The sequence below is a fragment of the Neovison vison genome, chromosome 13 (assembly GCF_020171115.1).
Source record: "Neovison vison isolate M4711 chromosome 13, ASM_NN_V1, whole genome shotgun sequence".
Classification (NCBI taxonomy): domain Eukaryota; kingdom Metazoa; phylum Chordata; class Mammalia; order Carnivora; family Mustelidae; genus Neogale; species Neogale vison.
In genome coordinates, this window is record NC_058103.1 from 36,555,416 (window position 1) to 36,581,390 (window position 25,975).

Below are 25,975 nucleotides of genomic sequence, written 5' to 3' on the forward strand. Positions count from 1 at the left end.
TCTTTTACACCGTAGCGCTCTTTTAAACTATTTTCTTATCAGAACATTTATATGACGAGCTGGGTGAAATGGAAACTTTATAGAAGAATATTCGTTCCTATTCCAAGTGGGACATAGATAGGACAAGATGATCAAGCACGTCTGGAATCACAATTTTAACTCACTTTTAAAAAACTGAAATCTTCAGGAACATCCTGAATGCACTAAAGGGGTTACATCTATACCTTGGCAGTGAGTGGTTACATACATGTTTTGATTGTTGTGATGATGTTTTGAAAAACTACCTTGTGATCGATAAACTCATTCTCTTTTTTAAAATGGGTTTACTTGGGCTGGCACATTCTGTATTTATTAAGTCATCAGGAAGATTAAATTCGATGTGATGAAGGTTGGTTTCTGCTAGGAGTCCTTAAATAATTCTTAGTTTTGGTATTGGTGCAGATTTACTGTAAGTTGAGCAGAGCTGTCTCAGAAACACTCGGACACAGACCTAAGGAGCACACGCCATTGTCTGTATTCTGAGTCGTTCTGAAATGATTCCTCATGGTTCAGTGTTGAAGCCTAGGTGAGACTCGGTGCAGAACGTATGCGTTGCATTTTACAGGAGCCGGGGAACATCCAGAAGGTCGGTTTTCTCTCTTTCTGGCCAGCCTAGACCCGCACCGCAACAAACTGAAGTTACAAGGCTGGAGAACAGGAAGTGGGAGGCAAGGGAGGCCATCTTGAACAAGTATCTGCTGGTGAAATTCTCTTAGTTATACTTATACAAGGAGATTACCAGAACGAGGTCTAAGCCACTGCCACAGTGGCTGATAGGGACTGATGTATTTTAGGTTGGAATTTGATGCCCACAGGAGAGTCCAGATTGGTCTCAGGGGGCGAAGCAGCTTTCCATACCAAATCCTGTGCTTGCCTGGGCTGGTGCGTGTGCTAGTGAGCTCTTCCAGGGCCCACTGCTCGTTTCCTAGTTATTCCTGCATGCCTTGTGAGGCTGCCTGCTTCCCTGCATTTGGAGTTAGCCCATGAGGGGGCTGTTAATACTTTAGGTCATTTCTTCTTGGCTCAGACTGCCACAGTGGTGTGCTGGGGATAGAGGTCAGTCCAGCCTTGGTGGTGGTGGTGGAGGGGGGGGCTTCGGGGCAAGGCTGTCTCTTAGAACTGGGGTCTGGGCCAAGGAGGCAGTTGAGATAACACGGTCTATAGCTGAAAGGTGTTCTTCCTTTTGTTTTGAATAGTGTAGGGCGCTTTCCTCCTCGCAGATGGGAGTGTTTTCAACCCCTGGACCCATCTGTTCCAAACTGTCCTCTAAAGCAGACACCAGTGTGTAGCCAGTCCGCTGTTTTTATATGTTTTTCGCAAATCCTCAGTATCCATTTTGAAGATTAATAATGTCTCCTAAACAGTGCTTTCTTTTAAATGTCTTCTGTTTTGGGGGGGGGGTATCCACACCCCGTCCTACGGACAACTTAAAATTCTGCCATAGCCTAGCAACGAGGACTTCATTGTTTTCAAGATCAGTTTTTTTTTTTAAGATTTTATTTATTCATCAGAGAGAGAGAGGGAGAGAGTGAGCACAGGCAGACAGAATGGCAGGCAGAGGCAGAGGCAGAGGGAGAAGCAGGCTCCCCGCCGAGCAAGGAGCCCGATGTGGGACTCGATCCCAGGACGCTGGGATCATGACCTGAGCCGAAGGCAGCTGCTTAACCAACTGAGCCACCCAGGCGTCCCTCAAGATCAGTTTTTAAAAGGAATGAACAAGGGGGAATAGGACCTGACAACTGTAAACAGGAAATAACTTGAGTATGGGTGGAGGGAACACACCCAGCTACACTTTGTGTATTATGGAAAAGTGAGCCTCAGCTTTGCCTCAGACTCGAGTGGCAAGATTCCTTTCCTCCATTTTGATCTGCGAGTTATTGTTTAATGTGAGAAACTTATTTGTGGGACATGAAATGAGATTTGGGGTTAATTCCAAAAACACCAGTGTCTTATATGGGATCATGTGGATACATCTTAATGAACAATTAACATGGAATCTTCTTAACACAGATCACATTGGAACAGAATGTTCAGATTCCTGAGGGGGGCGCTAGCAATCCCTAAAGAGGACCAGGGTGGGCGAGCTGGGCCTGCAGTGAGTTTTCAGACGTCTTCCTAACTGCACCCTCCTTCCCTCCCTCCAGCCCCTCTGTGAGGCCTCAGGCCTGTCACACGGTCCACTGGGACCAACTACAGAGGAATTGACCCTAAAATAATTTTGAAGAGATTTTTCTTAAAAACGTGAGGTGGGAACATAAATCTGGAGGGCCTGTATTAAGAACAAAACAAGACAAAGTCGACACAGGCTCTGGGAGGGAGATGGTCTCTCCCTGAATTATTTCACCTGCCAGCTTGGCTGGGAGGGCAATTACTCCAGGTTTCAGTAAAAGGAAATCAGTTACCACTTCTTGGCAGAGCTACTTATATATTCATATATATAAGCTAGGATGAAGCAATTCTAGAATGTTCCAGCATGTGAAACCAGTTTGGTTGTTATTTAAATCTGCTAAGGAGCTTGCACATACAGACACCTTTCCAAATTCAAGGTGGACCTTCTGTGTCTAGGTCTATTTTGAAACAAGGCTTTTTTTTTTTTTTTTATTAAGTAAGATTTGACACATTTCTTTAAGCTGCTAGAAAACTTTCCGAACATATTATAAAGACTATGTGAAGGAAATGATAAAAATATACCATTTAGCACCTAAAAATATCTGTGTGCCACTTACTGTGTGTCAGACACAGTTCTCAAGGCCTCATACTTTCACATTTAATAATAATTACAGTGATCCTAACTTTCTGGTTGTGGAAACTGGAGTATAAGCGAACTTGCCCAGGGTCCCACAGGGAAGTGAGTGACAGAGCTGAGCAGAGACCGAGTTCTAGTGCTTAAGGTAATCCTGCAGCTGAGTTTAACACAAAACTGAAAAGAGATTCTTAGACCACAGAACGCACGCATCAGTTGGCATCTGACACGCATGCTGCTCGGGCTTCTGTGGGGTCCTCCTGATTTGCACAACACTCTAGATATAGTGACAGCTTACAAACCTGATGCAGAAGTTCAATCTCATCTTGGATACATGTGTAAATTAAAGCCCAGAGGGGGCTTTGATCTGCTCGAGGTCGTGAAACTACTTACGGACGAACTCCGACAGGAAGTTAAGTCTTCTGCTGCTGGGCCGCCTCTGTTCCTGCCACAGGACTTGCCTCCCTAAGTCGGCTGCTGGAGTTGAATCTCCATGCCTAACAGACTCGACCAGTTGCTTTCTACTGACCCTGTAGATCCCATCTTTTCTGCCAAGATGGGGGTCTGCATGAAATGTTATAGAACAGGCGGAAAAAAGTGAGTTCGATCGTTTCCGTCTTCCCATCCTGGGCTCATGAGCGAGTGGGTGGCACTCCGGTCATCTCCTCATACCTGCTGTTGCTTCTCAAACCAAACGCACTGATGTTGAGTCCGCTTATTGGACATTTCCCTGTGTAAAACGCGCACACCTTTTAGGTACTGATGCTTCCCTGTGGAGTCTGGTATACAGTAGTGTGAAACACATGCCCTTAATTCTATATAGCTTCAAAGTTGCTGGACTTTTGGCTCTAGTGGCAGCTCAAAGAAGTGCATTGTCTGCGATATGTGATCTTCTAATCCTTCTGTTGTTTTGGAGTCAAGGATCCTTGTTTTTTTGAGTTCTAAGGATCCTATTCATTTATGAGGCCAGTGGCTGTGAGGTGCTCAGAGGGCTTCCTTTATGGGAAGGGCAGAGGTCTGCTAAGGCTAGCCCAGAGCAGCTCCTGCTAACAGCACAGTCTACACCACTGTGTTTGTGTTTCTGTGCTGGGTGTCTCAATGCCACGACTCGTGGTTCTGTAACGTAATGATTCAGTGGTCCCGTGGACCTTGGAGCCTGCTGGTGGCTCTCCCTTGTTTTTTCACGTGAATGCTTTGTGCCACAAAGCAGGCTCGTGTATCTGGGTCTTTACAAATGAATGTTTGCTCTTGTGTGAAAGGAGGTTTTGAGGTCTGCTTTCCATTCCTTCCAGGTACTGCTTTTTCTCCACTGTGTCCTCTTAATATTTATGGAACTGTTGTGGAACGTTTAATGTGACAAAAGCTAAATAAAGTGTTTTTCTTAACTGTGGCTTTAAAAATGTATTTGTTGGGAATCTAAGAACCTGTAATAACTAGGCTAAGTAGTCAGTGTTCCCATTGTATTCTGAATTCTATTCTATTCTAGATATGCAGCACCCTTTAAGAATTTGGTGAAAACCAAAATTCCACTCTTCCTGGAAAAAGGTACATAAACACAAATATGCTTGACTATATAATTCAAGAGGATTAGGAATCTGTCTTAATCTGCCAAAGCCAAATTTTTTTTTTTTTTTAAGATTTTATTTATGTGAGAGAGAGTATGTGCAAGCAGAGGGAGGTACAGAGGGAGAGAGAACACAGACTCGGCACTCAGTGTAGAGCCTGATGTGGGACTTGAACCTGTACCAGATCATGACCTGTATCAAAATCAAGAGATGGACGCTTAACCAACTGAGCCACCCAGACGCCCCACAGACTTTTTAAAAAGTAGCAATTTAATCTTTGATCAGATAATCTCACCCTTGTGATTAATGACCACAGGCACTATGTGTTCAAGTAAAAGCCAACCCACACACATCAAAGTCCTGGTACACAGTACCTCAATTACTTGGGTGGATTTTCTGTAATTACCCCATTGAAGTCCGTCAGTATGACACCCGATTAGGGATGGGGAGAAAGGTCATTCATTCATACTGAAGCGATCTAAATGCCAAGTGTCGTTTAAAAATTTCCCTCGCGTGTGGGAAATGGAAGATGGAAAGCCTCCTGAAAGTGTAAAACATAATCTCATAACAAGTGTCTGGGAATACACTGAGCTTTGAGTGAAAAAAGACCTGCTGGGGTAAGGGTAGGGTCTAGAAGCCTAAAAAATCAAAGACCTTTATCCTGAGAATGCATGTGCACAATCAGGCTTTAAAATACAGACCACCAGAGTGAAAGGTTTCCAGAACCATCACCTCCTTTGGACTGGAAGGAAGAGAAGGAGGTAGAGATTCTGCCTTTTACCTCTGGCAAAACTGGAGCAAGGATCCTCTAACCAACGCGGTGACTCAGAAAAACAGCTGGGTGACATTGTTAATCCATGAAAAGAAATGAATTATTTTAAAGCATCAAAAGACTTTTTTTAAGCTGCAAAATACCCTTTTCTCCCTATCACTTTCATCAATTTGGTAAAGTAAAGACGGATTCCCTTCCACTGGTACCATTACATCAAGTCACTGGGGAACTGTACACGTCCTGGGGGTGTCTGACCCACAGAAGGGGCCGCCAGTGCTGGGAGTCTGGTCTTCATCTACAGCCAAGCCTCCCTGGCTTTCCCTGAGGTTTGTGCTTGGCTGAGAAAGAGGGGGGCATGGACTGCGGTGGCGGTTAGGACAGTGGTGTCTCCCAAGTGTCAAGAGATGCACCACTCTTGGGTGGCTCAGTGGGTTAAGCGTCTGCCTTCAGCTCAGGTCCTGATCTCAGGGTCCTGGGATGGAGCCCCACATTGGGCTCCCAGCTCAGAGGGGAGCCTGCTTCTATCTGCCCCTCTGCCTACTTGTGCGCTCTCGGTCAAATACGTAAAATCTTAAAAAAAAAAAAAAATAAAAAGATGCAGGTTAGGAGTAGTTAACCCAGGACCTGTTCAGTGACTTCTAATCACTTTGTTTTGGTGAGAAATAGGTAATGGTACTGGAATCCTCTGGAAGGCAGGTGGTTCTGCCTGTAACATTTGTTAAACAAAATCTGTTTGCTTTGGAGAGAGCTAATAGAACAATCTGGGTGAACTCCTCCTTTCCTTTGTACCCACCTTCCCTGCCATGCTGCCCTCGTCACTCCCTCCAGCAAGGGAGGGTCACACACTGTAAAATCGCCATGTCTACAAGTTGTGGGAATTTAGATCTCCTACGTTATCTTGTAACAAGTTAAATAAGTAGAATATAAAGCCTAGCTTAGAATTAGAACCCATAAATCCTCCTAAACATTTTTAAAGTAACTTTTGTTCTGGGGTAGATTGCGTAGAACATCTAATTTGTAATAGGATCCAATACAACGAAAGTATGGGTATTTTTTTCTGTTTTAATGAGAAACATTTGAGTTGTACATACCACAAATAGCTTCAAGTTTCTGTATCAACCCCCCATGGCCAAACAGCCACACAACACCTGAAGCATCACTTTAAAGGTGAAAAGTCTTATAAAATTAACTTAGAAAAACATCCCTATCAAGTAGTTTGGCATTTACTGTACATTAGTCAAAAGCTCAAGCTAAAATCTGATTTCTTAAAAATCAAAGTTTACATTATTCATACAGATTGGGCATCGTTAAAAAATATGCACAAATAACCACATCCATGCAATATAATTTCTTTAAAAATTTAAAGCAATATAAAAGAGCAGACCTAAGTACAGAACAAAACATTTTGGTTTATAACCCGCAGCTCCGGACTGCTAGCTGATTGCAGTGAAGTTAATTCTAAACATTTCAGATGTGATTGTTTCAATCAGCTGAGCGTGCACGTGAGTTTCCGAACCGTTTCTAAGATGGAAGCGGCTTGTTTCTGTAACAGGTGATGAATGCTGCTGTTCACTGAGCATATTAGCTACATTTGAATAGTGTTTCACAAATAAATCAGAAGTCACAAAGTGCTTGGCTCTTCAGGAAGCTGAAGACCCCGAGACCAATCAACTAGCTTTGCCAAACCGTATGGGGCAACTGCTGCCCGGGCTCCCTGCCCACCAGGGACGAACATCCTTGGAAAGCTGCCCTGGGTCCCGAGAGTACGCACTGCTCTCTCTGGCTGAGCCCGGCATCTGCAGCAGGTCCCTGGGCCAGGCCAACGCTGAGGGTCACTCACTGGCTGGCCGGGGGCCATGAGTCAGGCACCCGCAGGAACGCGTGGGGTGGTGGAGAGGTGCTGCAGGCCAGGCCGGGCCTCTAGGTCGGGGGAGGCCCGTTGGTGTACCTCAGCATGGGGTAGAAGGACCTGGCAAAGTTGTTGGCCTGAGTGCAGCTGTAGTCCTCTTCGGAGGAGGGCAGCAGGCAGGCCAGGAGCAGCAGCAGGAGCAGCAGCAGCTGTAGGGGCAGTGCGGCCCTGATCACCCGCGACACGAAGGAGCGTTGCGGCTGGGAGCTGCTGGGGCCAGCGGGACCGGGCACCCTGCCAACAGACGGCATGGAAAGCTGAGCGCACACTGCCGGGGGGCAACCCCTCCACCTGTTACCTGACCCCCTTGCGTCAAGACAGACCCAGGATGGAGGTTTGGTCCCGGAAAGGCAGCCCAGCCCTTTCCAGACCAAAGAAAACAAAGTGGGTTTTGTCCAAAGACTTGGTACACGGGACAGGCAAGACTGGTGAGGGATGTGTGTGCGCGACAAGGGACTTGCTGCGGTGACTACAGGGCCCCTTACCTGCTGTCCGTCTTGCTCTTGTCTGTTGTCATTCTCTCTGCTCCAAACTGCTGGATAAAAAAGAATCCGGTTAGTAACGAAGACCGTGAGTCCCGGCCAGGATAAAACCTCTTCCTTCTTAAATTATACCCCTTCCTTAGGTCCTCTCCCTGCTGAGATTTTGAGACCAGAGTGATCTCATGCGTGTGAGATTATACTGGACGAGGTGAGAAACGCTGGGAGTTTCACGTTCCCGTCTGTGGGTGGGTTGTTAATGGGGAAATTGGGGAGCCCGTTCAACGACACCGTCAGGGCTCCCCTCTTTCACAACCTGCTCCTGTTCCAGTGAAGAGCAGACGATAAGCCAGCCTTCCTGTTGGGGCAACGTTTTTCCTCTGTACAGTCAGCCTCTCCGCTGCCCAGCAGGTTGAAGCGATCTGTGCTGTTGTGAAATGGGGGCTAGGGCCTTGGTGGGGGGCTCCCGTTCCTGTCACCGAACAATCACCAGTTACCAAGAAATCGCCAGCACAGTGCTCAGGGCCGAGAGGGGCTCTCACCTTGGCTGGAGGAGCTGGTGTAGAGGCTGCTGGCGGCTGATCTCCACCATCCACCTCGTCCAAGCTGGGCAGAGATGGGTCTGGGTTCTGAAATGCACACCCCGAGGGCTCAGTTCAGGGGAACAGGAGGTTCTGAAGAGTCTCAAGAGCACAAAAACGTGCATCGTGCAGACTTGACACTGCTCCACTCACCCCTCCCCACAGCTCCCATCCTTCTGGAAGAGGCAGCTCCTCCATCCCTCACCCCCCTGCTTTAACAGGGACTTTTGCAGACAAAAAGGAGCGCAGTAGGCATGGCAAGGAGCAGCGGACCGTGCAGATGTAGTCAAATGGCCCTCAATACGCCAGCGCCGGAAGGGAACTCCAGCACGGAGGGGGCAGGCCTGCCCTCAGTCGGCCGGGGGGATGGTCTGGGTTAGTTTGGAGTCGGATCATGTTTTCAAGGAAGAACGCAGAAAAATGAGTGGTCAGAAGACAGGGAGCAGGACAGTGAAGAGGACTCCCACAACTGTTGGGCATGAAGGCAAGTCAGAAAGGACAGACGGATTGGGCGGCTTTTTCTTTCATATGCCAGCCATGTGGACATGTGGGCACTAAGGTGTCATCCTCCCCTTTCAAATGCCAGAAGGGTGTCAGAGAGCCTGTGTAACTTTTTAGGGCCGCACAGCTAGGCAGGGGCAGGATTGAGACTCGGCTCCATGACGTGCTCACAGCCCACCCCCCAGCAAGGCTGCCCTACTGCCGCTCGTTCATCTCTGATCAAAGACATCTTTCCGTTTAGAAGCCACGAGCGGACTCACCTGGCATCCCTGCAGGGACATTAAGTCTTGGGACACTTGCTCAAGTAACTGTTTGAGCTTCTTCTCAATAACATGTACCTTCTCCTCAGCCTCGATATAGTCCTCTCCATGCCCCTTAACAAGAAGGCTGTCTGAAATCTCCCGTAAGGTATTTACTTGAGGTTGCCGTTCCCCGAGCTCCTTTTCCAGTCGCTAAAAACACAAAAAGGGTGTGAAATGGAAGGCCCCCCTTCGTTGGGGCCAGAGGAGGCTATCTTAGTGCCCTGTCATTCATTGGGGATGAATGAACCTTCTACTGCTTCTGTGTGTGCCTGTGCGTGTCCTCAAGCCCAGCAGCCTTGAGGCAGCAGGTGGGTTACACCCTGCCCGTTTTCCATTCCTTCTCAGTCTGCAGACAACAGGATGGAGGAGTTCGAGGAAAGAAGTGAGGGTCACAACCGCTCAACAGTCACCCGGTGGCCGCAGCTGCCGTCCTGGGCAGCAGAGACGGACACTTCCTTCACTGCACCTTGTCTGTTGGGGAGCGCTGCTCTGGAGAGCGGGGCTTTGCCAAGATTTTAGTAGGAGAATGTTTTTAAAACAAGGACCAGTACTTTACATTTATTTATACTTGAACCACGTACCAATTTATGAGTAAGAATGCCACCCGGTTAAGTAAGTAAAATAAATATCAGAAAACACAACTACCCTCCAAGAAATAAGACTTTTTTCTATAGTGGATTCAGAAAACCCCTACAGCTCATTGTGTCTGTGGAGTCACTGAGCCTAGTCTCCCCCTATGAGTCCTATTCCCAAAGGAGAAAGTAAAGCGGCTTTAAGTATCTGAGGATATTGCTAAACACCTGGACCCCCAATTCCCAAGACCTCGAAGACTTCCTGCTTTTGGCCATGCCTCTCTCTCCCTGCAAGTCATCCTGCTTCCTCGCTCTAAGGGAATGCTCAGTAGATAGAACCTGAACGTGAGAATGCAACGGCACACTGGCATCGTTCCCAGGAACACTAGGTGAGGCTCCCCGAGTATGCACCTGACAGAGGCCAGGGCAGTGCAGAACCCCTTAGGAAGAAACTCACCATCAGCTCTTCCTGACATTCCAGGAGAACCCGGGGGTCTGCGTCTGGGTCTGTGACCTGAGCCTTCTGCCTCCGGTTCTCAGCACTCGCCAACCACAGTAACAGATCTTGACTCAACTGGTGGAAGTCCTTAAAAAAACACACACACACACACACACACACACACACACATCATAGTGTTGCCTTTTCTGTAAAGGAAGGGGTACTGAGAAGCAGCTTGCTAGCTTGGGCCTTCATAGTATTTGCTCTTGTCACTGTCCAGTGAATAAAAGGGCCAGATTTAAATGAAATGCCAAGGCCCCAAAACCGGGAAAAGGGAAAAGAGGAAAGAGGATACAGGCGGGACAGTCCTAGGAGGCACGAGGGCTTCTGTCAAGTGGGAAAGTGCTAGCATAAAGACGGGGCTCCAGCAGTGCCGCCTCCCGGCCCCCACCGCCACCATTACACAGAAAAGACCACATATTACTCAACAAATGTACTGGATTCAGTGGCAGAGGGAGACACCCCTACAGGGCACGCTGGGACCCAGGGACAGGGCCGCATGTGGGCTCGCTGGTGGGCTCAGAGCTAACACATGAACCATGTGTCAAGTGCTGGGCTAAGATTATATGAATTTAGTCCTAAAAAGCAACTCACAAAGTAAAGACCAGAATTATTCCCATTTTTCAGATGAGGAGGACACAGAAGTCTACCAGGCACAGTGATTTGCCCAAAGTCACACAGCTACGGGAACTCTGGAGTTGGGTTAAACCACTCCTTACTCTGGGCCAGGTCTCTTAATCACTCTGCTGTAAGGTCCTCTTGGCGAGAGGACAGAGATGGGGCAATGCAGGGTGGCATTCCCGACCTACTGGAATGCTCGCTGGAACCCTTAGGCTAGGAGTGGGCCAGGGCAACAGGAGACCCAGGGCAAACAGCAGGTCTCTGGACAGCAGCTGAGCCTCTTGGAAGCAAATGGTAAAGCCCATTTCCCTCATATAAGCCGTTTCTGTGCCAAAGCAGCCCGAGCATAAAAATACCAGCTTCTCCCACACACGCAGGCCCCTGGGCCCCCATACCTGGCACTGTAGGAGGGACCGCCGTAAGCCTGCTCTCCAGCTCTCCACCGCGCCCCGGACCATGTCCAAGCGCCGCCCCAACTGCCCAACTCTAGCCGGGAGCTCACTGGACTCTGCGCTCTCCGTCTGCAGAAGTTCCTTGCTGCTCATGTTGACAGAGACCACTGAAGCCTTGTAGGTGTCAAAGGCTTTCAAGATGTCCTACCGCAGAGGAAAAAGGCTGGATTAGGCATTCTGAAAATAGGGATGCGGGGTTCATCCGAACCTCAGTGGGGAACGTGTCTGCCAAGCACGTCTCTGAGCTGTGGCCACAGACACAAGTGCGACCTTGCTTGTAACTGGCTGGGCAGCATCAGGTGAGGAGCTGTCTTACGAGGTCGGTGACCTTGGCTGGCCAAGCTGGGAGCAGAGGCCTGGCTCCTGGCTGGCCGACTCAACCACAGCCAGGAATAGACCCCCCTGAGCCCTGGTTGGCTTATTTCTGGACCAGACTGAAAGTCTTCCAGATGAAGTACGCAGAGTTATCCCGCACGGGCCTCTAGACATCACAGAAGTGGTATTCCTTGGGATGAACAGTAATCCCAGATACAGTAATGCACAAAGCAAAGTAAGAGTACCACTGTGAAGTTGCCTGGATACTGCCCTGGGGCATCTTAGGAGCTCAGACTCGTGCTCAGGGCACCCCCAGGTACAGGACTCTATCAGCCCCTCTCCCTGCTCGCTGGCTAGTTCTGGTGGGGTGATGCCTGACCAGGTGGGTGACAAGTTCCGTGTAACAGAATAACCACATCAGGCCACAGAATTCATCAGCAGGTGAGCTGGTCCTCCTCCCCATCCTCGGCGCTCTGTCCCCGCCTGGACAGCACAGCGTGGAAGGGTGTTTTTAAGCTGCCCGGCAGTGGCCGCTAATGTCTCCCCAAGAGTCAAGTGGTGTCTCTGCAGTCAGAATGTTTCCAGCACAGGGGATCTGAGCTTTGGGATCATGTGCAGATGCTCTTCCAGAAACAGAAATCTACCTTGGTGTCCTTACCAGTGACAGAAGTGCAATGGGACAGACTGAATGCTACCACAGCTGTCTGCAGCTCGCCACCCAGGCCACTGCCAGACGGGACCTGCCGGTACCGCGGCGCATGCGTCCGCACATTCTAATCCCTCTTCCCTCCGCAGCCCCAGCTCACCTTGAGCCGCTTCACTCGAAGCTCCATTTCCCGGATATCCGAGGGCGGCTCCGCCCTCTTTAACATTTCTAGCTCTGCCTCCCTTTCTTTCAGCCAAGTGGTGACGTCGCGGATCTCAGAGTTCACCTGTTGCAAGCTTTGTTTTATTCTGAGTTGATTGTGAAGTTCTTGGGCTTGAATCAGCTCCCACCTGTCAAAGGCACCTGGAATAGAAAGTCACGCCTGAAAAGAAGCAGTAGCACCTACAGATTTCTCTGCCTCCAATGGGTCCAGGGTCAGGGTGAGAAAACCTGTAGGGGATTCACCTTGCTGGAGGCTGGAGTGCAAAGAACCCACTTCCCTCACTCTGGTTCAAGGCCTGTGCCACGACCTGTCCACAAAGGCCGGAATGGGGTGGAAAGTGGGGTAGGGGACCCAAAAGTGTTGCCAACGTGCACTGCAGGCCCAAGTCTGGCATTTTAGTTTAAGCCGTTTTTCGGGCCCTTTCTTCTTTGGTCCATGTATGATCAAGTCAATGCCACTGGTCTGACTTTTGGTTTAGTTGAGTGATTACTTTTCTAATCACCGAGCCTGTCTCACAAGGAGAAACCTGACAACTCTCTGGTTGTCATCTTCATGTCTGATCTTTACATACGAGTGATGTCATTAAACACGTACTTCAAGCTACCAGGCTCCTTCTGTCAATATTAAAGGATAACTTTGCAAGTAAACAGCTTAGGAATTTGTTCATAAATCTAAGTCAGCTGATTGTGTTCTTGCTTTAAAAAAATTAAAAAAAAAATTTTTTTTTTCTTAAGATTTTATTTATTTATTTGAGAGAGATCATAGTAGGCAGAGAAGCAGCCTCCCCCTGGAGCAGAGAGCCTGATGTGGCTCGATCCCAGGACCCTGGGTCCATGACCTGAGCCGAAGGCAGAGGCTTTAACCCACTGAGTCACGCAGGTGCTCCCCCAAATTCTTTTTTTGTTTTGAAGTAATCTCTACACCAAACAAAGGGGCTCAAACTTACAATCCCAAGATATTAAGAAGTTGCATGCTTTACCAACTGAACCAGCCAGATGCCCCACAAATCAGCTAGTTCTCAGATAACACTGGCTGGCATAGGCTAAGTTCAGCTGTTTGGGGCAGATTAAGGGGGGGAGGGGCAGAGGGAGAGAGAGCCTCTGAATCAGGCTCCACACTCAATGCAGAGCCCACACAGGGCTCCATTTCACGACCCTGAGCTTAATGAAGCCAAGAGTCTGACACTTACCTGACTGAGCCACCCAGGTGCCCCTAACTGTTCAATTCCCAATTAACGTTCTGTTGAGCAGTGACTTCAAGTAAATGCTCAGATAACCCAAAATACAGACTTCACCTGTCCTGACTACTGCCTAACTTAAGTGTACCTGACGGCTGTATGCCGAGAGCGGCCAGGCCTTCGTCTTCCTGCCGTGAGCTGCCATTCAAGACTCTGGAGCCTTCTTTGCCACCATCAGTGCCCGGGGATAACAGCAGCTTCACCTGGAATGAGGCATTTTCCACGTCACCATCTATAACATTTCAGAGGCTGTGTGAAGAGTATCTTAGTTCACAGCAACAGGAAGAAAACGAAGATACGGGACCTCTTTCCTTCGAAGGGTCATTTGCTTCAAATATTTGCTCCAAATCAAATAGGGGCTTCTGTAGCATATTGGGGGCATTTATAAGCATTTATAAGGACTAATGACAGAAATAAAGGCCTGGTAAAGGCTGAGATGGTGGGGAAGCAGATGAGATGTCAGGGATGGAAATAAAATGGCCTAATTTGGGGTTTCCTAGCACTCCTCAAATGAATCGTGCAAAAAAGAAGTTAGAAACCACTGCTGATCTGCTGGGCTGTTACTGTGTGCTTCCTTGCGCATCTGCACAGTGTTTTGCAAAATTCAGTCCTCCCTCCCAGTCACTCTGTAGAGCCGCCTGGCAGATTATCACCTGGAACTGTAGACACACAGAGACAGATCTGCCTCCGGGGGCCATTCATTACCAAGCATTTACCTTTCACTGAACATACACTTCTGTTAGTGCAGTGTTCATTGGGCTATTTTTATCACAGGCCTTTCCAAAAATACATGTATCCTTTTTGGAAAAGCCACGCTTTCTTTGGTTTGTGTCCATTCAGCCTACTTCTGTGGAATGTGGGGAAAAAAGAAAAAAACCCTGCAAATTTCTGGTGACATGCCTGGTTTCAGACACAAAGGAAAGGGTGGAATTTTTGCAACTTGCAGGTGGGGAACACAAGCTTAATCACTGGGAGAGGTCCAACCTGGTGGCCCTACATACGAAACCAAGGTGAGGTGCTGGGGTCCCTCTGCCCCCGGGCTGTCGGGTCTTATTCCGCACCCCAAAGAGACATTAGTACTGACAACTGCTTGCTAAGCATGAGGAGGAGTGGTTGAACTGGGCATGAAAGCCCCTAGCCAGTGACTTCAGTCTGACTGTACACAGGCAGAATCTTCTCCAATATTCACTCTTAGACTCAGAGGGCACTTTGAGGACCTACCCAGAGATGCTCACAGGGCTCTGGTTTGTCTACGAGGTGATTATTAAAAGTGCACACAGGCACTTTAATTTCAACTCGCCTGTCACTAACTCTCGGCAATGGGGATGATCTGGAGCCAACACTAAATCTGAGGCTGGCTGCCCCCGACAGCTGCGTCGCCAGAGCACGCCAAGGACTCATGTTGCCCGAGGAAAACACAGTGAGGAAGAGCAGTCACGGGTATAAACAACAACAACAAACCACGTGTGGTAGCAGTGGGAGTAACAGTAGCAGGGACCACCTGTCAAGGCCTTCTTTATATCTTCGTACACATCAATCCTAACAACAATTAGGTAAAATAGGTTTGTCCTCAGGTGAGGAAGGCTTACAGAGGCACGGCAAAGGGCTACGGCCCCAGGGTAGTTTATGGCACAGGGTCAAATCTTCCTGATTATGACGTCACAATGTTCTGAATGGGTTGTGCAGCTGAAAGGGAACTAGAACATGGTCTGGGAGCTCAGGGGCAGCTCAGGAAAGCCAGCGCTTTGGTTCCCCACTGCTCACATGGATGACTGGCTAAACAGTAATAACCACCGCCCCATCATGTCAATGTACACAACAACGGTTCTTGGCCAGAAGCCACTCTAGAACTCCAATCTGTCTTGCCAGGTTCTCATGATGTACAGACAGCCCAGCAGAGATACTGGGATACACCAGTATCTCTGGTGTATAGACACACCATGGGAAAACCAGGTGGAAAGCGAGCACGTGCAGCACACACCAATATCCCACTCTCTCAAAATCTCAATTATTACTCGTGCGCTTGGGTTACAGTCTCAGTGGAGTGAACGCTTACATAGGCTGGCTTGTAAGGAGTGCTGGAATCTGAGGGGATGGTCTGAACATTCCTATCACCTCCCATCTGTTTGTAGCGAAGCTTGGGGCAGGAAGGGCTGTCAGGAACATGCCATGAGTGGTCCTCAGGAATGGATTTACCTGAAACAAAACAGAGCAAGTGACCATCCGTTCTCTCCAACCAAAGGATTCATATTTAGTTACACAAGAAAGGTCATGGGTAACATGACATCAGGTTATAGTATGAGTTCTGCGGCTTTCCTTGCAAAGCATGCATGTTTGCAAAATGTCAGTATGTCCCAGAAGGGAATGAAATGAGAGTCATGCAACTGAACAGCATTGCGCCTTCACTAGATGGGTTCACAATGGAGCACAACAAACGTATGATTTTTTTTTTTGCAGGATGAGTGGTGTTTTGGAGCCGGGGCATGTAGGGGTGGGGACACTGGCTGCAAGGCTGGGGCCGGGGGCCAGGAGGACTGAAGGCCTCTCAGATGTGGGGGAGAGTGAACATCGGGATGGACTTGGGGACCAAGAGGGCGTTCGCGGCTCTACCCTACCGCTGCATGGGGGGATGGGGCAGGGAACAAAGGTTAGAGCTGCAAGTCAAGGAAAGGAAGGTTTCTTCTCCTGTGGCAAATGCAATAGTACCTTTAACCCTACCCAGCCATCCTCTTCCCAGGAAACACCATAAGCAAGGGAGAAAGTAGTTTCAAACCACCATGAAGAAAGCTTGGGCTGTGCCAAAGAACTTCAGTTAGATTTCGGGTGGGGTGGGGGTGGGGATAAAAACTCTAAAAGGCACTGTGAAAAACTCCCTTCTGCACAGGCCTGAGGGGGAGGAGGGATGGTGTGGAGACTGCTCTTGAGTGGGCGGGGTTTCGTAAGGAGCAGGCAGGCATGTGTGAGTACGGCAGTGCATATACACCATGACACAAGGACCAGGTGCATGGTGTCCACAGAAGGCAGAGGTCAGACATGACATGGGAGCGAGGCTTAGGATGCAGTGTGCGCCACAGGACGCTGCCATGTTGAGACACATGCACGGGCAGGGGCCTACCAGAAGACGCTTTCAAAGTTTTTGTGGTCATTTTAAGATATGCCTCAGGATTTTCGGGGATTTCTACATCTGAAAAAGAATAATGTCATTTTCCTCACTGCAGGCGTCTGGAGATGAATGCCCAAGTATTAAAACAGTCGACACATTGTCAGCTGGGAGAAGAAAAGTAACTACCCTGTATCTACTTTATTAAAAAGATTTAAAAAGCCAAAGGGTTTTGTTTTTCCCAGCCAACTCCTGACTGTCTGAAGCAGTGGGAGTGGTGAAGTCCAGAGAGACGATGCCGACGATCTATGATCACTCAACTGCAAAGCTCACAGATGAGAGCCATTAGGCAACAACCTTCATGTCCCAAGGTGAATTTCATTTCTTTTTGCCTTTCACTCCATCTGGGATAAGACTGAGTGACTCTCACGTAAGTTAAAGTGGGCAGGACCCAACACAAGAAGCCACAGAGCTGAACTCAGGGCCGCCCAGAGCTGGCCGTGTTGCGAAGGTGCTAAGAACATAACCGAGCGGGCCAATGTCAAGGGCTCTGCAGACGCGGGCCGTTACCTGACAGTGCGCTGTAGTACGGGCCTTCCTCGTCATCTTCGTGAGAGGAGGAGCCCCCAACGTCCCCCGTGTGATCCCACTCCAGAGGGATGGAGTCCACGCTGACGGGGGTCTCGCAGCCAGACCGCTCGGGCCCCGGCGTCGGGGGCACCAGGTGACAAAGCGACTGAGGAGAGGAGGGCTCCTCACTCGCTCTCCTTTTACGCCAGGAGTCGGCCTGGATCTCTCTGGGGTCCTCCATGTCTGTTTCATTCTCCGAGGCCTCTTTTTCTTCTTCCAAGCCCTGAAGCAGGGATGTCCCATTTTCAGAATGAACCAGATTACAAGCTGCTGTGGGGGCGAGGAGTGCCGGGGGCCTGTCTGGCGGTGCCTGAGAATGGCCGCCATCGGCATTTCTGCGGCAGCTTTCAAAGAGAACTGGGTTCCCAGGGCCTGTCTGTGGTTATTATAAGTTGGACTCTCCAGTGTGGGGCCTAGAATCTGTATCTTTCCTAGGAAAAATCTGAAATTTGGTGATCTACGTCAAACGACTTTAGCTAGAAAGTAAGAGATGGCAGCCAAAGTTTCATTGGTGGCTAATGGCAGGTTTACTCCAACAATCAGAAAGTTTAAATTAAAAAAAAAAAAATCTAAAGGCCATTCCTATCTTTAATCTTATTGTTCAGGATATAGAACCTATTCTCCCTATGTTGTAATGCTTCAGTCTAAGAAAAAGGACTATAAACTGCTATGTTAAGAAATGAGGGGATTCAGGGCTCCTGGGTGGCTCAGCTGGTTAAGCACCTGCCTTCGGCTCAGGTCATGATCTTTGGTCCTGGGATCGAGCCCCACGCAGGAAGTCTGCTTCTCCCTCTGCCCCTCACCCCATTCATGTTCTTGTGCACTCTCTCTCTCAAGTAAATAAATAAAATCTTAAAAAAAAGACATGAGGGAATTGTACTGTGATTTTTAAGGCTAGGTCTGATGAAGTTAATCAAGTTAGCCAGCTGGGGACGCAAAGAAGGAAAAAGTGGCCAGTCGTCTTGGTCAATATGGTCACCATGAAAGCATCTGGCACCCAAGGGCAAGGAACACTGAATGATGGCCAGAACTCTACCTGAACTTCCCAAAAGGCCCTTCTGTCAAGGGAAACTTCGTAGCTGCTTTGGAAACCGGGTGCTTTTGTCATTTCAGAGGTGAGAAGAAAGCACCAGAAAGGCACAAATATTACAAGTTCCCAGACATTAAGAGGAACAGGCAACACATTACCAAGTTACTATCGTAAGCAAAACCAGAACAAGTATCACCGCACCTTGGGATACAGACACGTCAGGCAAGCCCTGCGCTGGGGAACAGGTGGAAAAGGTTGGAGGAACATGAACTCTCGAAGTGCTGCCCCCTCCAGGGGGTCACAGGAGCCTCCAAGTAAGCGTGACTCCACAGTAGGAACAGCTAAATAAACCAATAGGTGCCCCTCCCCCTGACCTTTTACCATAAGATACATCATAGTGGACCGTTCCACAGATTTCCCAGTTCCTTAAACATTCAGTCAGGGGTCAAGTGTGAGGCGCCGGGAGGCCGGGGCGGGCGAGGGTGGCGCTCCCCTTACCGGGGCATGCGAGGTGAGCCTGCGGTGGAAGCGGGAGACGCGGCCAAAGACTTCCTGGCAGTAGCGGTGCAGCTCCTCCAGCTCGTCCTCGATCAGCATGGCGTCCAGCGGCTCGCTCTTCTGAATCAGCTGCTCCCCGAACACAATGAGCTGGTCGATCTTGTTGGTGTTCAACGTAATCTCCTGCTGGAAACCCTATTCGGAAGAGGAGAAAGAAAGGATTTCAAAGAAGGTAAGCTGCCCTGACGATCCAGGGTCTGCTGCTTCTGACCGGGCCGCAGAAGCAGCATCGCCGGGTCCCCACTGCCCTGTCCCTGCACCCAGGACTCTAGCCTGGTTGATTTTTAACAAGGAGACAATAAAGGTCGAATAATTTAGAACAATAATATGTGATTCCCCCCCCCCCCCGCCCCTTCTGGGAACTGACTTTCCCAATTAAAATAATTCGAGGGACGCCTGGATGGCTCAGCCGGTTAAGCCACTGCTTTTGCCTCAGGTCATGATCCCAGGGATCCCTGGGACTGAGCCCCGCATCAGGCTCCTTGCTCAGCGGGGACCCTACTTCTCCATCTCTCTCTGCCTGCCTCTCTGCCTGCTTGTGCTCCCTCTCTCTCTGACAAATAAGTAAATAAATAAAATCTTTAAAAATAAATAAATAAATAAATAAATAAAATAATTCTAAAAGTTGGGCAAGGATAGACATTGACTGCTACTGGGTGTGAGGGAGGAAACCAGGTCTTGCTGACGCTTGGTGGAAACAGAAAATTTCTGACACGATCATCATCTCACTGGTGCCACTGCATGAGGGAAGGCACAGTTCTATTTCGCAGTTGCTTTTAAAAGCCAAGGAGGGAATCACAGTGAAATGAAAGTGAAATGCAGATATCTGGGACAGCGGACGAGATCGGCTCTTGGCCCCACTCTTGATACGGATCCCCCTCTTGCTGCCATCCCCCGCCCCCAACATGCTGCACTCAGACTCAAGACAGTTGGGGAAAGGGCATCTTATGCAGTTCTGTTGGGAACCTGAAGCACGTTCTCCCCGTGAATGATTATAAACTACAAAGAATGAGGAGCCTTGTTCCAATGACCCCTGTAAGGAATGGCATCCTCGCTCACGATGACCCTGCAGGACACGGGTGCGTGCAGCCTGGAGGCTCTCTCAGTGCTGGAATCTGCTCTCAGGGTGTCAGGTGACACTTGTCCTTGGCCAGCTCTCCCCTGCGAAGGTGCACTCTTCCGCAAGGGGCTGACGAAGCAGGCCTTACGTTCAGTTGGCGCATCTTGTCGTCAGCGTCGCTCTCTGAGAAGTGCTCCACATTGGTCAGCTGCAGGTCCATCTCTGTGAGCCACACCAGAATGCTCTCCCGGGTCCCCTCGAATTCCTCCCTTTGGTTGGTGAAATGCTATGAAAGGGGGAGAAATAACATGTTTGTTCTGAGGGCATAAGAGAGTTCAGGTAGACAGCAAGGTTGTTTTTGGGCAAGAGGAAAGTGTATCCTTTTAGGGGGTCCATAGGGCAACAGGGGGCTAGTGTGGGGTCAGGAGCCTGGGCTTTGGTCTGGCTGTGTGATAATAAACAAGCCTCCCAATATCTTTGAGTCTTTGTGTCTTCACAGGCAAATTAGGGTATGGGGTATGGGGATGTTGACTATGATATTGAAGGTCCTTTTAGCATTTGAAATCCTGTAATTTTCTAACTCAGTGATTTCCCCAACTTTCCCTTTGAGGAAACCCCCTCAACATCCAGGCTAGACCCCTTGCCTTTACTTTGTAAACCTTCTGTGGAAGCTACTGCTTGAAATAGTAGCTTCAAGATGGAAAAGTACTGATCTCAGGGATAAGCCTGGCCTAATGGTCCACATGTCTTCATTGAGGTAGTCCTGAATGTGTTCCCTCAGAGAAAGAAGACCCAGATTTATCGCATTCAATTAGAGAAGGCTCTTAGGTTACCACCTCATAGATGGGCAGCTGATTCTCAGACGACGCAGCATTCAGTGCCAAATGAAGGTTTACACTGGTCACAGTCAAATCAGGAGATAAGGAAATTAATGCATGGAAACTGTCTGAAAAGCTAGCCCATTTCTTCCTGATGGGCTTAAAACAAACAAACAAACAAACCCAGATTCTCCTCATCTTAGAATGATTTCAAGAGTGTTCTGCCCTGAGGACACAAGTGGGGATTAAAATGACTTCCTGCTTTTAAAAAAAAAAGACTTCCTGCTGCCAAAACCACACAGATTCTGTCAGTTTACACCTAGACTCATGAAGGCTGAAGTACCATGTCTCCCAAAGTACACAAATCTTTGATGAATGTCTACATTCAAAAATCAACCCCAGGGGCACCTGGGTGGCCCAGTGGTTGAGCCTCTGCCTTCGGCTCGGGTCATGATCTCAGGGTCCTGGGATCAGGCCCCGCATCAGGCTCTCTGCTCAGCAGGGAGCCTGCTTCCCCCACTCTATCTGCCTGCCTCTCTACTTGTGATCTCTGTAAAATTAATAAATAAATAAATAAATAAAATCTTAAAACAACAACAACAACAACAACAACAACAACCCCAGCCTTTGAGGTCAGGTCAATGTGCTCTGGAATTTGGGGGGTAATCGCTGTCCCCTAGCTCCACAATGCAGATGGGGCTTTGGCTACATCTTTCAGGTGCAAGAACCAGCAGTACATACAAAAATGGGCAGACGGACAAGGCGAGCCTCTTTCCAGGCTAAGATAACTCTGGGCCTGAACTCATGATGTCAGCAGCCCAGACCCTTCGGGTCATCTGTGAGCCAGCATGCAAACCTCTAGGGCTTACGGAAAAAGATGTGCTTGGTACTACAGATCAAATACACAGACCCTGCCTCAGAAGCCTTGTCTCAGGCAAATAACCTCTTAAACAAACGAACAAACAAACAAAAAACTAAAAAAACCCCACACAGGAATGCTGGCAGCTTTGGCTTAAACCACGGAGAAAGCTGGTTTCAAGAAGGACACCTCAGGCCTGAACTACAATCTACTCCCCGCTCTGCTACAAGCCCGATCGTGCCTGTCACTTCTCCCTGACAGCCTCCAAACGAGGCGGGTGACGTAGGGAAGGTTACTCTGAGTCTCCGCAGGATGGCCGTGACCCGCTTCTGGAGGTTGTCCCAGCGCTGGTTGCCCTCGTGCACCATCTGCTTCAGCCTGCTGGCCGTGTCGGTGCGGTTCTCCCGGGCCAGCCGCCGGTACTGCTTGTTGATGAGCTCCAGCTGCGTGAGCCTCTCGTGGATCTGCCGCTGGAAGGCCTGCGCACACGGACGTGGCACACGGACGTGGGGTCAGGGCCAAGGCCAGCACACCCCCGCCCCACCCCCAGACGGCCTACCCTAGAGGTTAATCCCCGGGCTGAAACGGCTACAGAGAGCCCCTTTCCCCTGTGTGGGTGCTAAAGGACAGGCTCTCGAGGTCCCCGCATGTCGCATGGCATGGATCGGCCTCGTGTGGCAAAACCGTCTTGTCAGCAGCGGGTGGGGTGGTGGTCTGGGCTGCCCAGGCCACAACAGCTTGGTTCTCAGGAGCATGGGGCGGGAGGGGCTTGGGGCTTTACCTCAAACCTCTTCAGCTCTTCTTTAGCATTTGTGTACAACACCTCTGAGGAATTTGGGTAGGCTGCTGTCCTCTCAGCGGACTTGAGCCAGTCCTCAAAGCGGGAGTAATCATCTAGAAATTTCTGCCATAGTCGCCACGTCTCCTCGATTCTGACAAGAGGAAAGCATCTCAATAAAGCCATCCATTTCAACCGTGAGCTTGGCTCTTTTTTTCTTCCTATTACCGGTCCCATTCCCAATACCCCTTGCCCTGGCACCATGTAGGGGGAGAGACCCTGCTATCCCTCTTTTATGAGATAACTGGGAACATCCCCCTCTTGGTCAGGACACCTTCCTCCTGTGACTGCCCCTCAAAGCTCCTGCCTCACAGAGGTCCAACAGCAGGAGACAGGGCTTCCCTCCACTGCTTTCTAGCTGGGGACACAGATGCACAGTGGCCAGCCATGGTTACACCTTAAGACACAGGAATGCTGGGGAAAGCCATCACCCTGATTCTATTTTTTCTGAATAATTCACTACATGAGCATGGGCACACCTACTGAGCCTTCTCTTCACGCTGGACGTGAAGCCAACAGAACACTGCTGTTGAGGTGAGAGGGGGGAGCTGGGTTCGGCTGACCGTGTTTCGTATGTCAGGGCCAGCCCGGTTCTTACTTCATTCGCCGCTCCATTGACATGGCGCAGATGTTCCTCCAGCGTCTGTCCAAGCTTCTGGTGGTCTGCTGGATGGAGTCACACTCGGTCTCGTTGGCACAGGCATCGGAGTCATGCAGTAGGACGTCACAGATGTTAAAGACGGACTCTACGCCTGCACTGTGTTGTTCTATGTCTCGCTGCAGGTCCTACGGGACAGAGTAAGGAGCACCTTGAGGCAGGGGTGGGGGTGATGACGCTGGGATGGGAAGATCTCTACTCCTCCCACCCCAGCTCCAACCCGGGTGCATGTCCACCTTGGGATCAGCACCAAGGACCGTGTCTTTCTCATCTCTGTGCAACCCTTGTCCTGTAGCACCCGATACAAAGCCTACACACTGGCAACAACTGGGATTTATTTGCTGAATGACTAGAGGGGGTGGGAAAGCAGGAATACCCTCTCCTGAGAGCCCACTTCCCCCACCGACTCGGGTAGGCATGGGATCCACCGCATGCCACCTGAACGCAAGGGCCCCTCACTCAGACATGGTTCCGGGGAGGTCCTCCTTGGGAGTCTTTTTAGTAGGACCTAGAACTTCAGGAGAACTCTTAACCTTTTATAGGTCCCTGAACTCCCCTTTGTGCCATCCTCACACACACCCCAAATCATGCCCATCCTCAGGATCCACAGGCCCAAGGGAAGAGTTTGGAAGTAGAGACCCCACTATCCCAAAGGATGGGGTCCAAGTCCCTCTGGAGTCTTATCCTGTGAAGGTGACGGTGCTGCTCCCGGATTCAGGAAAAAGAGCATTCATGAGGAGGCAATGCACAGTTATGGGGAAAAATGAGAAACTTGTTTAACAATAAACACAGCATTTTCAGGCATCGCCCAAAGACTGTATCTTCTGCACATCATGGGAGGGCTGGAGGAGGGAGAAGAGGAGCCTCTTTGTTTTGGATTCTGGCATTAGATTTCTCCAGATATCTAAATTCTGTGATAAGTGACAACAGAGCACGCCACTAATCTTAGTCTCCTTTCAAATTACATTATGAAGAAATAACAAAGACAAAGCGAAATAAGCCACTGTTAACCTACTGTCTACAGAAAGGCAACAAAAAGTTCATGCCGGGTCACCTCAATATTTAATAATTCTAGAAATTACTGTTATTAGATAAGGCTAATATTTTCTTCTGATAAATGTACAATTTGATCATCCTCTGTCCAGGTGGCTATGAAAGAAGAAAATGTTAATACTCAAACCACATTTTCAGGATTGTAACTGATTAAAAACAAGCAGCACAAAGTTATGGTAAGAAAATGTGTTTTCTAGGGGGGCCTGGCTGGCTGGGTTGGAGGAGAATAGGACTTTTGGTCTCTGGGCCATGAGTTCAAGTCCTGTGTTGGGGGTAGAGGTTACTAAAAAATAAACAAACTTAAAAAAATGTTTTTCTGTTTCCCTCTCTCTTGCTGCCTGCTTCTCTGCCTACCTGTGACTTTTCTCACTGTCAAGTAAATTAAAATCTTTTTTTTTAAAAAGATTTTATTTATTTATTTGACAGACAGAGATCACAAGTAGGCAGAGAGGCAGGCAGAGAGAGATGGGGGGAAGTGGGCTCCCCACCAAGCAGAGAGCCCGATGCGGGACTCAGTCTCAGGAACCTGAGATCATGACCTGAGCCGAAGGCAGAGGCTTAACCCACTGAGCCACCCAGGTGCCCATAAATAAAATCTTTTTAAAAAAAATGTGTCTTTTCGTTTGTCACCCTATGTGTCCTGTGATGAGACATGAATAGGGTGATTTTGTTTAAGGCTCTGCAGCCCAGGACCAATGGCAGAAGTCTTCCTTGGGTCCGGGCAAGCACCAGCTTTGTAATTACTAGGTTTATTTTGTATTTTATTTTATTTTATTGATTTTTTGACAGAGAGAGAGATCACAAGGAGGCAGAGAGGCAGGCAGAGAGAGAGGAGGAAGCAAGCTCCCTGCTGAGCAGAGAGCCTGATGCAGGGACCCTGAGATCATGACCTGAGCTGAAGGCAAAGGCTGAGCCCCCTAGACGCCCTTTTAATTACTGGGTTTAAACAGAACTCAAGCTCACGGAATTCTCATGAACCATCCTAAATTTACTGGCACTGATAAATGTCTCTTGACTTCATTAAAATAATAAATAAGGAATCCTAACATTGGTGTGAAATGAGTAATAGTGACAATTTTTATTAAAAAATGGTACCACCCTTGACCTCACTTGGTAGGGCTGGGTAGGATCTGACTGAAAAGTACTGAAAAAGGCTAGTCTGTGGAAAAACGTGAGTGCTCCGTATTTTAGCAGACTCACTGCAGTTTCTCTACCTTATTTGTTCAGCTTATATTGAACAAAATGGCTATTGAGAACTGATTAATACACAGGGTGAATGAGAGCAAGAAATGAGCTCTACGGGAAGTTTATAAAAGACCATTAACATCTTGGTTAAAAGAATTCAGTAATTTTCAAAATTTCCAAAACAAACTTTTCAAACCACTGCAGAATGACCCACTGATTTTATAGTATGTACTGGTTACTTTGTAAAATATAAAGCAGTGAACCACATTCAAAAATGTAAACCATTGAGGGCTAAGTGAGTGCCATTTTACAAACTGAAACAATCTCACCACAAGTTCCCACTGAGGCAGGTATACATAATAATCGGAGTTCAACAACAGTTTCAGTGAAATCTGAAGAATGAGACTTAAGAAACAACATAAAAAAGTGTTAAAGGCTTTTGCCAGTGGTTCTGAAAACCCGCTCCTGTTTGTGTTTCTGGTTTCTGTTCCTGAGCAGTTAACAAAAGCTCTGGAGCTGGGGAAGAGTAGGTGTTGGGGGTGGGCTGGAGGGAATGACCAGGAGGAGGATCCACAGAGAAAGGGAGAGGTGGAGAATGCAGCCAGGAAGGAGGAGAATACAAAAGGAACTAGAAGAACAAGATAAAGAGGGAAAAGAAAGCCAAGCCGGCTGACAGGGGTGGGGGGGGGCGGTGGCTCTCTAGACTGACTCTGGGGGAGGGGCTGGGGCT

General features: G+C 48.8%; 1 protein-coding gene across 17 annotated transcripts in view; it reads right to left on the minus strand.

The window, feature by feature from the left end:
- Positions 1-6,161: 6,161 nt before the first annotated feature.
- Positions 6,162-25,975, minus strand: part of SYNE2 (spectrin repeat containing nuclear envelope protein 2) — a 330,800-nt gene continuing 310,986 nt past the window's right edge. For 9 of the 17 annotated variants that reach the window (XM_044231767.1, XM_044231774.1, XM_044231764.1 and 6 more), the window contains 17 exons: positions 22,948-23,135; positions 22,293-22,443; positions 21,808-21,990; positions 20,671-20,742; positions 19,983-20,120; positions 18,715-18,909; positions 17,127-17,409; positions 16,572-16,640; positions 15,513-15,652; positions 13,545-13,659; positions 12,157-12,359; positions 10,979-11,179; positions 9,921-10,049; positions 8,850-9,041; positions 8,050-8,136; positions 7,514-7,563; positions 6,162-7,262 (listed from right to left, as the gene is read on the minus strand). In XM_044231767.1, the coding sequence (XP_044087702.1) occupies positions 7,040-7,262; positions 7,514-7,563; positions 8,050-8,136; positions 8,850-9,041; positions 9,921-10,049; positions 10,979-11,179; positions 12,157-12,359; positions 13,545-13,659; positions 15,513-15,652; positions 16,572-16,640; positions 17,127-17,409; positions 18,715-18,909; positions 19,983-20,120; positions 20,671-20,742; positions 21,808-21,990; positions 22,293-22,443; positions 22,948-23,135 (2,619 nt within the window). In that variant the 3' untranslated portion in view covers positions 6,162-7,039. Of the gene's footprint in view, positions 7,263-7,513; positions 7,564-8,049; positions 8,137-8,849; positions 9,042-9,920; positions 10,050-10,978; positions 11,180-12,156; positions 12,360-13,544; positions 13,660-15,512; positions 15,653-16,571; positions 16,641-17,126; positions 17,410-18,714; positions 18,910-19,982; positions 20,121-20,670; positions 20,743-21,807; positions 21,991-22,292; positions 22,444-22,947; positions 23,136-25,975 lie in introns of those variants that run through there. The other 8 variants (XM_044231766.1, XM_044231769.1, XM_044231771.1 and 5 more) reach the window with 8 other exon arrangements.